The 13,602-nt window shown below is 45.3% G+C and overlaps 1 protein-coding gene across 1 annotated transcript; it reads right to left on the bottom strand.

Moving 5' to 3' along the window:
* Positions 1–3,187: 3,187 nt before the first annotated feature.
* LOC138772860 (uncharacterized) lies at positions 3,188–12,760 on the bottom strand. Its single transcript, XM_069953627.1, has 4 exons — positions 12,652–12,760; positions 9,940–11,028; positions 4,537–4,802; positions 3,188–3,958 (listed from the first exon to the last, which is right to left on the bottom strand). The coding sequence occupies exons 1-4, from the start codon at positions 12,758–12,760 to the stop codon at positions 3,188–3,190; spliced, it is 2,235 nt and encodes a 744-aa protein (XP_069809728.1).
* Positions 12,761–13,602: the final 842 nt, after the last annotated feature.

The following is a 13,602-nucleotide window of genomic DNA, read 5'->3' as shown; positions in this document are numbered from 1 at the left end:
TTATAATTAATAATAATTTATGTTTCGCAAAATAGTACAAAAAAACTCATTAGGCAAAAAAACAAGCACCATAACATATAAAAGACCCTATGGCTTTAGGAAGGAAACTACTACGCACCAATAAACATTTTCTATAAAAACAATATTTTTTTTGTTAAAAGTACTACAAGGTAAAGAAAAATTCCAGATTTCTAATGACCACATTCATGCTCGTCTGTAAAACAAACTTAATGTGATTTTTACAGCATAGTAAACAAATAAAATAATGCAAAGGACAATGGCGGAATCAGCAGATCAGCAGAAACCATGGCAACTTAGACAGCAGGGTGTTTTATAACATACTATACTGTTATTTACTATAGATTTTAGTGGTTTTATGACCCACTTACATATCTTTATTATGTTTTTGTACGCCCTTGAGGACAAGGTCATCTCCCGTGTTTCTGTACTGTAATGAAATTTTCTTTCCTTCTCTGATAGTGGAATACTGTAATACATACAGTATATCTTGTAGGGGAACCTGGGACCTGGATAGAATACAGGGACAGACAGACAGTGTGAGCCCTAGCACTAGCCCCTCAAACTGTCCCTGCCTACTTGCCAACTTGCCCCTAGGTGGTCGGCGACAACTGGGCGATGCGCTCGTCACTAGGTAAAACACAGAACAATACGGGACAGACAAAAATAGTCAGGGAGACACAGAAAAGTACAAAAACATCAGGCAAACACAGCGGTAAGAAGGACAGGCAAAGAGGGCGGAATACCAAGCAATCCAATACTAAACACCAGCTCTAGCTCCAAGAAACTATCACAAGCAAAGTCCCAGAACACAAGAAAACTTCTTCTGAGATGCCAGAGTCCCGGTCCAGGGCGTGATAGGACCAGCCCTCTGACATCCAGACCACACAGAACACAGACTGACAGAGAAGGGAGATAAGTGGTGAAAAAAAACTGTCCAGTCTAAAGGATCTGCAGTCCAGCTATGACCAGCAGGAGAAACCAAACAGGGTGGTGGGACCTGTCATTTACCACACAGCTGGAATCAGAGTTCAGACGGGTAGAAACATACGTACTGAACCATGGCCAAATGCGCAGTCACATGCAGGACCCACCACTCCAGGTTCCCATTCTTGAGATTGCGAGTTAGTTATCCCCTACGGATATGACAAAACTTATCTAAGTATTTAGCCTTTATGGGTATTATGAATGAGGCAGACAGGTCACATAGTAATTTATATGACGTTTATTGATTTACAGTATAATTTAACAGAATCATGAAACATTTAGGGAAGTGGTGATTACTACTAACAGATTGTTCTACAATGTAATCATGGCAATTGTACGTCATTATATCTCACTGTGGTATTTATAGTATTTATATCCATCCCCTGGTTAATGAATGATCAAGCCCCAGCTGTATCACAGAGACTGTATGCTCCACCAATCACACTATCCTCCCTGTAATGTCACCGATCTCTGGGCAGATTTATCCCACCGCGTTTCCCCAAAAATAAGATGGTGTCTTATATTAATCAAGGGCGGATTAACTTTACTATAGGCCCTGGGCTGTTCACGAAGCCTGGGCCCCCCCCACCCTACTGTAATGATGAGGGAACAAGCGTAGTGTTCATAGTACAGGATAAATAATGTCATAATACCCTAATTTGTGCAAAATCACAGAAAAAAGCAGCAATTTTTTTGCAAATCATGGCAGAATTGTAGCCAGGAGACAATATACCCCAAAAATGCAAGTCTGTTTGGGGGGCCATGGACCCCCCAGAAGCTCAGGGCCCCGGGCTACCGTCTGAAACTGACCTATTATAATCTGCTACTGATATAAATTTTTATAGGTATTTAGCAATTCAGCAAAACCTCCACTATATCTTATTTTCGGGGAAACACGGCATGTTGACGGCTCCTCACAGCTGCTCCTCCCTTTGATATCTTTATAGAACTAGTAATACATCAATAGAGAAAAGTGATCGGCACTACAGGTCCCAGGTTAGGTTAACCACAATGTTTCACTGGATCTTCATGTATTCGGTGGTGCTCACTAAGCAAAACTTATCCATACTGGTAACATAATTCAAAATAAAGAAACAGTAGTGGCACTCACCAATGAAGATGCTGGTGCAGATTTCTTTTATTTAATAATGCATGGACGGACACTGGGCAGACGCCAGGTACCTGCACCAACCTGGCGTCCGTCCAGTGTACGTCCAAGCGTTATTAAATAAAAGAAATCTGCACCAGCATCTTCATTGGTGAGTGCCACTACTGTTTCTTTATTTTGATATATAGAACCTTCCCATATATATAATACAGCATGAAGGGGCTTGGTGAAGGTGTGTAAGTGTCTGATGGGGTCACACAGTAGTTAGAAGACATCCCCCTTACAGGTAATCTCCCTCCTGTAGTTATCCCTCCTAGTAGGTGGTATCTCCCAAGTAGGCATGCTCTTGTAGGTAGTCTTACCCTGAGTCGGACCCACAGAATCAGCTAGTTATATCCTTTGGATACGCCACAATTTCTCAAGATGGGAATACCTACAGTAAGTATTTGGTATTTATGAGTATTAAGAGTAAAGCAGACAGGTCGTGTAGTAATTTATATGATATTTATTGATTTGCAGTATAATTTAACTGAATCTATTTGGGGGAGGGTTGATGCATTTTTTTATATGAACATTACAAAATTAAGAAAACCTATCAAACTGGCACCCGGGGCAGAGACCACCCGACTCCCCCAAAAGAACCCCTGATACCTAACCTCTCCTTATCCTCTGACTGGAGCAGTGATGGACGTCGGACTCATCTCATTTACATATTGAGTGCCCAGACCGCCAGGTGATGATTTCTCAGCAGCAGGACCAGCATTGGGAGCAGGACCGGCAGGAGGGGTAAGTATAGCTCTACTGGGAGGAAGGCCGGCTCTGCCCAGAGTGCCAGGGTGACTTTAGGTAAGAAACTAACTATTGACAAATTGTTCTAAAATGTAATCATGACAATTGTACTTCACTGTTGTATTTATAGTATTTATATCCTCCCCCTGGTTAAAAATGATCCAGCCCCTTTCTCAGTTGTATCACAGAGACGGTATGCTCCACCAATCAGATTATCCTCCTTGTGATGTCATCGTTTTCCTCCATGATGATGTTTCCTCACAGCAGCTCCTCCCCCTGATATCTTTATAGAACTATTACATACATATAATGCAGCATGAAGGGGCTCGGTGAAGGTGGTGGTGAAGGTGTGTAAGTCTCTGATGGGGTCACACAGCTCATAAAAGGACAGCCGCCCAGCCTCATAATCCAGACACCTGTGTCTGGATCCTGTAAGACAGTCAGTGGATCCGCCATGTTACACAGCTCCTCAATGTGTCTCATCTTCCTGGACAGCTCATTCTTCTTTATTTCCAGCTGCTGGATCAGAGCAGACAGTGACAGTGACAGCTGCTCCTCCTGCCTGGAGATCCCACTCAGGACCCTCTTCTCCAGGTCGTCCAGCCGTCTCCTGATGTCTGTAAACAGGGCGGTGACACTCTCGGCTTCTCCAGATGCTTTTTCTTGAGCTTTTCTCCAGCGCTCCTCCACACTCTGGACTCTTTCCTCAGTCTCCTCTTTCTTTAAGACCACCTCTTGAAGTGCATGTCTCAGTTTCCTTTTCTTCTTCTCAGAAGCCTTATCCAGCATCTCCACCCGGTGTCCCCGATGTTCTCCGGCCAAACTGCAGGACACACAGATACAGATGGCCTCCTTAGTACAATAGTACTTTAAAAGTTCATTGTGGATGGAACATTTCTTGTTCTCCAGAGACGATCTGGGATTGGTCAGGACGTGTTCTGGTGACTTGCTATGGCTTCTTAGGTGATTATCACACAGAGAAGCCTCACACAGCAGACAGGATCTCACGGCAGGTACAGGAGAGTGAATACAGTAGGTGCAGCAGATACCGGTGATCTTGGGTAAGCGGCCGGTGACTGTGACTGACGGGGACAGGGGCGTAGCAAGCACCTAGAAGGCGGTCCATGTTGGGGGCAGTCTGGGGGGCGGGCAAATAGGCTAACAAAAGTAACTGGCAGGAAATGGCAGAACACCACACCAGCGTGACAGGCAGAGGTTAAACAGCTTTCCCACCCACCCTCCCTAATGCTTTTCTGTGGAAGAAGTTTATTTGTTTGTATGTGTTTATTTACTGTTAATACTGTTGTCACAGCTTGGCGCTAGGGGGACCTTGCAGAGGAGGAAGGAGAAGCATCGTCGAGGCACCCGGCAGAACAACTAAGACATGCCCACCGCCGGAGCCGTGGCCTGGCATTCCGGTGTGCTCGCCAGGAAGGCGACAGCGCAAGGTCCTATTCTCACATTACACAAATATATGTTTTAAGTTTAAAATAGTTTTAAGAAAAAAAGCTGTGGCCTACCCCCACGCATTTATAAAGAACAAACAGTTGTCAGTGTGTAATTAAGTAGCATAAGTTGGGATTACTCCATTTCAGAGGCAAGATAGCCAAGGTGCAATGGGATGCCGGCAGTACCTCCTGATGTGGCTGAGTAGACAGGAAACGTGCTGCTACATTACGTAGAGTTATGTTCCTCTGCAGTGTCGGCCGCTCTGGAATTTCTTCTCTACATTCAGGACAGGAATAAACTCCAGACCCGTCCTGTGTATTCAGGACCTGATGAATACATCCCCGACAGAAGTTGTGTCCAGATCTCAGGGTTACAGGATCTGTATAAATGTTCAGGCAGATGGAACAGAGCAGCTCGTCTCTCTGGTCCACAGACGCCATGGCTGAGACTACTAAGAAACAGAGAAACCAAATGTGACCTATGTTCCTGGTAGCGGGGTGTGTTATACTGTTATTTACTATAGGCTGGTTTTAAGACCCACTTACATATTTTCATTCTGTCTTCTGGCTTTGTACGGCCTTGAGGACAAGGTCATCACTGTACTGCAATGAATATGTTTCTGCTTCTCAGGTTGTGTAATACTTTGCCACATATCTATGTTTGATCAATGAAGAGATCTGTAAGTGGTCATAATTATTGGGGTATAGTAATGATAAACATCAGAAGTTTAAGAGCTACAAATATTGTTTTCTACACAGCTCAAATTTTAAATCTTCCCCCACTTCGTGCCTCTGGGTTTATCAAGTGGCACAGGCTGCTTGATAAATACTGTACACGAGGCTGCCATGCCATGACTCAGAGATTTAAGGCATCATTTTTGCCAAAAACAAGCATAAATTATGATAAATATTGCGCCGGGTCGGATCGCAAACTGACAAAAAAAATACACAATTTTTATTCAAGCAGGGTTGCAACTTTTTTAAGGTTTGCGCTAGGCACAGACCTTGATACATGTGCCAAAGTGCTTAAAGGGGTATTCCGCCCGAACATAACTTTTGATATGTTGCTGCCCATGGTGAGACTAACAATTCCTTCCATATTTCTTATTATCTATTCAGTCTTCTTCCCCCAGTTCTCAGCTGCTGCTTTCTGCTGAAGACACAAAAATCTGTGTGTGAGCTTTTTTTCTCTGTGTCCCCCACCTGCTGGGACGGCTGATGTAAACAAGTCCCAGGACAGATATATCTGAAACTTTGTAGCTACTTTATTATGGTAGGAGGGTTCATCTGAGGTTGAGTTGCTGATGAACTCACTGGGGGGGGGATTTACGAAGCGTATGCCACAGGCGTACGCCAGGGAGAAGGTGCAGATTCGCCACTTCTCCCTGGCGTACGCCTCCTGTACACCCCGCTCGCCCGATGGGCGGGCTCGCGCAGCTTGCGGGGGCGTGATAAGGCGGGGAGGAGTGGCCTCCTCCCGCTCCTCATTTATCATTATTTACACCTGCTCGCGCCTCTTAGTGTATCTTGCTGAGGGAAAGGGGGCGGGGCCAAACATAAGACCGGCGTACTTGTACAAAGAAGCTACAAAGTTACTACAAAGCTGCAGATAGGGACTTGTTTACATCAGCCATCTCAGAAGGGAGTGGGGAGATGGGGGAGACAGAGAAAAGCTCACACACAGATTTTTGTGTCTTAGGCAGAAAGCAGCAGCTTAGAGCTGGGGAAAGAAAACTGAATAGATAATAACAATGGCACCAAGTTAAGTTCATAAATAGTTAAGTTCATAGTTCAAGTGACTACAAACCTTGATGGTTACAGTACTTCAGGTAGCACTAAAACTAGAATGTGGTAGAACCGTGGGGAATGAAAGTAAACAATTAAAAAATAGGGTTAGGCTTACTGGTGGTGAACTTGACGAAAGTTTGCGTTTGACTCCAGGTGGGTGCAGAAATTGGATGCATCCCTAAGGAGCCCTGAAAAACATGGATGCATAGGCTGTATCTATGTTTTCCTAGCAGCCCGGGGGCTGCAACAAACTTCTGCAGCCACTGGGAGTCTAATGCCAAGCGTTTGGGTTAGGACAGATGGTTCACAGAGATCACAACAAAAAAAGGGTCAATCAATCTGTGCCCACTCTTCATCACCAGCCATATTTGTTCAACACTTATAGAGGCCAATCCCTCCATCTGAGCAACAGCCCACACCAAGCCCCTACAAGCTATCCAAGCCCTACAAGCTATCCACCTACGCAGATACCTCTCTACAACCAAAAAGCTACCCAAACAATAAATGAGCTCACCATCTATACCTGTGACACTGCACATCTTCCTGAGCAAATCCTTGAAGAAAGCTGCGTGGCAACAGTCCTCCAATAAAAATCACTCTACATGGCAGCAGTAGCCTCAGTTCACAGTGGTACAGAGCTTGATGGTTGCGGTATGTTTGGTGGCACTATAACCAATTAAAGGTTATAATAAAAAAAAAATACATATATCTATAGTAAATACTTTTCAATAAGAATATTACTCAATGACAGCAATTTCAAAATCCATCCTAACTATAATGTTTCATTATACCGATCAATGATAAAGTGTTTAGAGCTGGTATGTTAAAATAATGGAGGGAAAAAAAAAAGATTATCCTCTTCCATAACTGAGTTCTATAATTGAATGTTCCACCAATCAGATTCTCCTTCCTGTGATGTCACCGGTCTCTGGGCAGATTTCCTCTATGATGGTGATGGCTCCTCACAGCTGCTCCTCTCCCTGATACCTTTATGGAACTATTACATGTATATAATGCAGCATAAAGGGGCTCGGTGATGGTGGGGGTGAAGGTGTGTAAGTGTCTGATGGGGTAACACAGCTCATAAAACGACAGCCGCCCGCCCTCATAATCCAGACAGATCCTGACTCTATTACTAATGATCCGGTGAGGTAACTGGATCTGTTTACCATTATGTATCACTAAATCCTGATTATTATACCACAATAACCACCCTCCATATAAACACCAGGATTTGTTATTATATCCAATGTATGACTGGCGCCCCCTCCTGTCTATACTGGGGTAACACATCCCCACCCTCCACCATCCTGATCTACTGATCTCCACATGTTGGAATCTCTCTGTTGTTTCTGGAAGATTCTTAGTTATTTCTGACCAGGTTGCAGTTTTCAGGTCATCTGATATAAGGAGATTATTAGCCGCTGTGTTTACATCCAGTAATATGTCTGCAGGACCCTCCCCATAGATCCCTCCTTTCCCCCCAGCACCCCCAGTCCTGACTATTACACCATCGCCCCCATATTCTGTACCTGATCTGAGATGAAATTTGAGGGTAAATGAGCTGAAAATCAGACGCTGGGGGTTATGACCTTCTTACTTTTGGTTTTGCAGGTGAGATGGTCTGTAGATAAGTCATTATATCAGAGATACCTGCATGTAACATCCCTGTAATCCCATCCACATCTACATTGTGTGTTTTATTATGCCCCTGTGTGTCCTCATCTCCTCCATCATGTCCCCCTGTGTCCTCCTCATCTCCTCCATCATGCCCCCCTGTGTCCTTCTCATCTCCTCCATCATGTCCCCCTGTGTCCTCCTCATCTTCTCCATCATGCCCCCCTGTGTCCTTCTCATCTCCTCCATCATGTCCCCCTGTGTCCTCATCTCCTCCATCATGTCCCCCTGTGTCCTCATCACCTCCATCATGTCCCCCTGTGTCCCCATCACCTCCATCCTGTACCACTGTGTCCCCATCACCTCCATCATGTCCCCCTGTGTCCTCATCACCTCCATCATGTCCCCCTGTGTCCTCATCCCCTCCATCGTGTCCCCCTGTGTCCTCATCCCCTCCATCATCTCCCCCTGTGTCCTCATCACCTCCATCGTGTCCCCCTGTGTCCTCATCCCCTCCATCATCTCCCCCTGTGTCCCCATCACCTCCATCATGTCCCCCTGTGTCCTCATCCCCTCCATCGTGTCCCCCTGTGTCCTCATCCCCTCCATCATCTCCCCCTGTGTCCTCATCACCTCCATCATGTCCTCCTGTGTCCTCATCACCTCCATCATGTCCTCCTGTGTCCTCATCACCTCCATCATGTCCTCCTGTGTCCTCATCACCTCCTGTGTCTCACCAGAGATGAGATTGACGTCCGTATAGAATGACTGCTCCGGTTATTCTCTATAGGCATCGGACTCATCTCCGGTGAGCACGTGCATGGTTTCCGACAGGGATTTCTCGGCAGTGGGATTTCTGGGACTTTGAGGAAGGTGTAAGTATAAGGGGCTTCACCAGGGGGTCGGGCAGGCTTCACCATGGCAGCCGAGGTGAAAGGTTCCCTTTAAGAAACCTGGTTGATTTTTTTTCCAGGGTCAGCACTGTTCTTTTCCATGGACTGTGTCTGATATTACATATGGAGCTGAGCAGCTATACATACACAGCCAACAGACAAAACAGTAATATTTCCTTAAAATGAATGTGGCCATGTTTTTCATGTTACATAAATAAATGTAAGTCTCTAGAAAAAAAAATTGTATTTGGTAACTATGGTTATAAACGAGGCAAACAAATTGAGAGGGATATAGGATTTTATTAATCAATCAATAAAAGTCACAATAAGAGAACCTTCATGTAAGGGACAACAGGGAGTTTTGAATTTTCATAGCAATGCTTTTTTTAATGAAAAAAAAAATTTGTAAGTATATTTAAAAAAAAAAAAAAGATTAATAAGAGCAATACCAAAAAGCATGGAAATAAACAATATAAAATAGCCCCTCCTACTGCTGAATCTATAATTGAATGCTGCTCGAACCGCATAGTGCTCCTTGTGATGTCACCAATCTCTGGATGGTGTTCCTCTATCATCATGACTCTTTACTGCTGCTACTCCCTAATATCCTAATAGAACCATTATATACATCTCTAGAAGCATGAAGGGGTTCAGTGAAGGTGTGTAAGTGTCTGATGGGGTCACACCGCTCATACAAGGACAGCTGCCCGGCCTCATAATCCAGACAGATCCTGAAACTATAAATGGAGATCTGGTGAGGCATGTGGTCACTATACTCTCATGTATAATTTCGAGGCAACAACAACCACTCTCCATATAAGCACCAGAACTTTTTATTCCCTCCGACGTCTGACTGACCTCCCCTCCTTTCTATACTGGGGTAACACTGAGGTATCAACCCCCTCAAACCCAAATCTATGGACCCCTGTAACCCTGTTATGCTGCCCTGAGGTAAATCCCTCTCTGCTTATCCCCTGAGAATAATCCTGGAAGCTCTCTGTTTTTTCTAAAAAATCCTGCTTTATATCTGTCCAGGTTAGAAGTTTCTCGTCTCCTGATATAAAGAGTTTATTACAAGCTGTGTTTACCTCTAGTATTATGTCTGCAGGATCCTTCCCATAGATCCCTTCCTTCTTCCCAGTACCCCCAGTTCTGACTATTAGATCATGGTCCTTATATTCTATACTTAAATCTTGTGGGTCACTGGGCCTAGATGGGACCCTGGCGGGTTGTGGTCTCATTGCTTTTGAAGGCGAGATGGCCCGTAGATATGTCATTATATCAGAGATACCTGCATATAGCATCCCTGTAATCACATCCACATCTACATCATCATGTCCCACTGTGTCCTCATCCCTTCCATTATATCCCCGTGTCCTCGTCACCTCCATCATGTACCCCTGTGTCCTCATCGCCTCCATCATGTCCTCCTGTGTCCTCATCACCTTCCCCTCCTCTGGATCACACAAGTCACCAGTATCTGGATCCTGTAAGACAGTCAGTGGATCCGTCATGTTACACAGCTCCTCAATGTGTTTCATCTTCCTGGACAGCTCGTCCTTCTCCATTTCCAGCTTCTGGATGACATCAGACAGTGACAGTGACAGCTGCTCCTCCTGCCTGGAGATCTCACTCAGGACCCTCTTCTCCAGGTCGTCCAGCCGTCTTCTGATGTCTATAAACAAATCACTCACTCTCACTATTTCTCCGGCTGCTTTTTCTTGAGCTTTTCTCCAGTGCTCCTCCACACTCCGTACTCTTTCCTCAGTCTTCTCTTTTCTTGTGATCAGTTTCTGGAGAACATACTTCAGTTTCTTTTTCTTCTTCTCAGAAGCCTCATCCAGCATCTCCACCCGATGTCCCTGATGTTCTCCGGCCAAACTGCAGGACACACAGATACAGATGGCCTCCTTAGTACAATAGTACTTTAAAGGTTCCTTATGGATTGAGCATTTCTTGTTCTCCAAGGAAGTGCTGGGATCGGTCAGGACGTGTTCTGGTGACTTGCTGTGAACTCTCAGGTGATTATCACACAGAGAAGCCTCACACAGCAGACAGGATCTCACAGCAGGTACAGGAGAGAGAATACAGTAAGTGCAGCAGATCCCGGTGATCTCCTCCTGATGGGGCTGAGTAGACAGGAAATTCTCCACCACGTTACACAGAGTTATGTTCCTCATCAATACAGGACGATCTTGAAACTCTTCTCTACAATCAGGACAGGAATAAACTCCAGACCCATCCTGCATATTCAGGACCTGATCAATACAGTCCCGGCAGAAGTTGTGTCCACATCTCAGGGTTACAGGATCCGTATAAATGTTCAGACAGATGGAGCAGAGCAGCTCGTCTCTCAGATCAGCAGACGCCATGGCTGACGCTACTTACAAGCAGGAAAACCAAATGTGACCTATGTTCTGGTAGTGGGGTGTGTTATACTGTTATTTACTGTAGACTGGTTTTAAGACCCACTTACATATTTTTATTACCTTCTGGCTTTGTATGGCCTTGAGTACAAGGTTATCTTATGTTATGGTATAATTCTGGAATGTAATGGATACATTTTTTTTGCTTTTATGACTGTGCAATACTTTATATATCTGTGTTTTATCAATGAGGAGATTTGCAAACAAGACGTTAATCAGGATGTGTCTGGTCCAGCAATGTCGAGAAGTAAGAGGGCATAAAAAACTGGGCATAGTAATGCTATTCAGGGCAGCAGTAATGGCTAAAGCCTGTTAGATGGCACTAAAACTTGACTGCGATAGAACTGTATAGAACAAAAGTTAATAGTTAAGAAATAGCACTTTAGGGTTGCTGATGGTTCACAGAGATCCCAAACTAAAACTAGCACCAACAGCCATATTAACCAAACAGAAAAAGGGTAATACGACCTGTGCCGATATTGCAACACCGACCATATTTGACCAACACTTTCGAAGGATAATACTTGAGATACTGTCAGGCCTCGAAACAAGTCATCAGCACCTGTTTAAGCCTAGTAACACCAACTTATGAGTGTGATCCTAGTTTCCAAGCTTCTGCACCATTCGTCTTGACACTTTCCTGAATTTACCCCATAACAGGAATGTAGCATGTAACGTCCCAGAACCAATGTGCCATTACTGTTCTAAGTATTTGTAGCCTGACACTTAAAGAGGACCTGTCACCCCCCCGTGCCGGGGTGACAGGCTCCCGACCCCCGTTAGAGCCCCCTATACTCGCATGATCTCGCCGGGTCCCGCTTCCTGAGCCGGTCGGGTCACGGAGATATCAGCGCCCGAAGCGCGCGCTGACAGGAGAGTCCGATGCCCATAGAGAATGACGGAGCATCGGACTCCCCATTCATTCTCTATGGGCATCTGACTCTGCTGTCAGCGTGCGAGCCGGGCTTCGGGCGCTGATATCTCCGTGACCCGACCGGCTCAGGAAGCGGGACCCGGCGGGATTACGTGAGTATAGGGGGCTGTAAAGGGGGGGTCGGGATCTGTCACCCCGGCACGGGGGGTGACAGGTCTCCTTTAAGGAAAGTCATTGGCTCAGAGCTGTGGATGGAAACCTGTATTATGCACTCCCACCACTAGGTGTCTCACCATATCTTCTGCTATTGTAAGGCACAGCTGAAGGTCTAAATGTAAATGTGTATGTGATTAAACTCCTGTTCTCTCCTGTTTTGCCACTATATGAGAGTTGGCTGAATATCTCCCTGTGTCCTCTCCATTAACTAGCTATCTCCCTGAGGTCTATTTTTACAGGTGGAGCAGGTCATGTGCTACTTAGGTCCAGTTCTAGTTAGTCAGAACCAGAAAAGCATTGCCTGCTGAGAGACTTTCCAGGACATGGAAAGTCTGGAGTCAGAGAGTGCATTCAAATCCTCCTTCTTTCAAGCACTCCTCTTTCTTAGCCATGTCCGGTTAGAGAACCTGTGGTGAGGCTACTGTTGACGGGAACGAGGACTTATCCATGCTATCCTTCCTTCAATTCAAGAGCCCTGCAATTTCACCAGGAGCTGTAACTTTGTCAGCAAGCCAGATCATCAAGGAGAGCGTCAGCACGGTACCAGGGATGCGACAGCAATCATAGTCAGTCAGGCAAAGGATTGGGACAGGCATCTTTAGAGGCAGGTAAGACCATCCAAGTCAGTACCAGGATAGGCAAATGGTACAGATGGTTTAGGCTGGCATTGCTAATCCTAGAAACCGGCATGGGTAGGATATATAGAATGCCAGCAGAAGCAAAGACGTACACACCTTCTCTTGGAATGCAAGGATCCAACAATGCTCAGACATGCAGCAACAGGTCAAGTGAGTTTAAATAAGCGTAGGTGGAATTGGATTGGCAGAAAAAGGTGGCCCTTTCAATCCACAGCAAGCAGAGGTGTGCAGATGCCGAAGGACTGAAGCAGGCGCTGGACAAACATGGAGGACAATGAAGGAGTAGACAGGATGGAGACGGAGAGCATGAATAGGACCCGTGATAAGTGATAAGTGATGTGATAAGTGATAAGTATTGATAAGTCACCAGGTGCTGCCAGGTGGCGTTACAGCAGGCTGGTATTATTAGGCTGGCAATGCCCCAACATAAAAGGCTGCAACTTCCCTCATCCATGACTGCAGAATTTGCAGAATCTGTCAAACATCTTAGAGCCCTATAACACAGAGCGATTGTCTGTCGAATCTCTTTCCAACATCTACTTCCAACCCAAACTGCCCCAAATGGTAATAATGCCCATCTTGCTAGGTGGGTGCCTATTTCATAAATCTTCTTCCCAGTAGATAGCCAACTGGCACCCAGCAGATAGACAGGCACCACCAGTAGATAGCTTCCCCAGTTGCTAGATATGTGGCTTCCAATAAGTAGACAGACACCACCAGTAAGTATCTTGACCCTACTGCTGAAAGCAGACTATCACATGAAAAGTAAAGTCATTGTGCGCATGTCTATGCAGGGGTTG

The sequence above is a fragment of the Dendropsophus ebraccatus genome, chromosome 1, assembly GCF_027789765.1.
Source record: "Dendropsophus ebraccatus isolate aDenEbr1 chromosome 1, aDenEbr1.pat, whole genome shotgun sequence".
In the NCBI taxonomy this organism is placed as follows: Eukaryota; Metazoa; Chordata; class Amphibia; order Anura; family Hylidae; genus Dendropsophus; species Dendropsophus ebraccatus.
This window is presented reverse-complemented; position numbering and strand designations above follow the sequence as displayed.

Coding starts and splice junctions, on each gene's coding strand:
- LOC138772860 (XM_069953627.1), bottom strand. CDS start 12,760: ATGCCTGTCCCAATCCTTTGCCTGACTGACTATGATTGCTGTCGCATC. Junction 11,029..12,651: donor TGACAAAGTTACAGCTCCTG/GTGAAATTGCAG, acceptor GCTTGTAAGTAG/CGTCAGCCATGGCGTCTGCT. Junction 3,959..4,536: donor CTACTCAGCCACATCAGGAG/GTACTGCCGGCA, acceptor CGCTTACCCAAG/ATCACCGGTATCTGCTGCAC.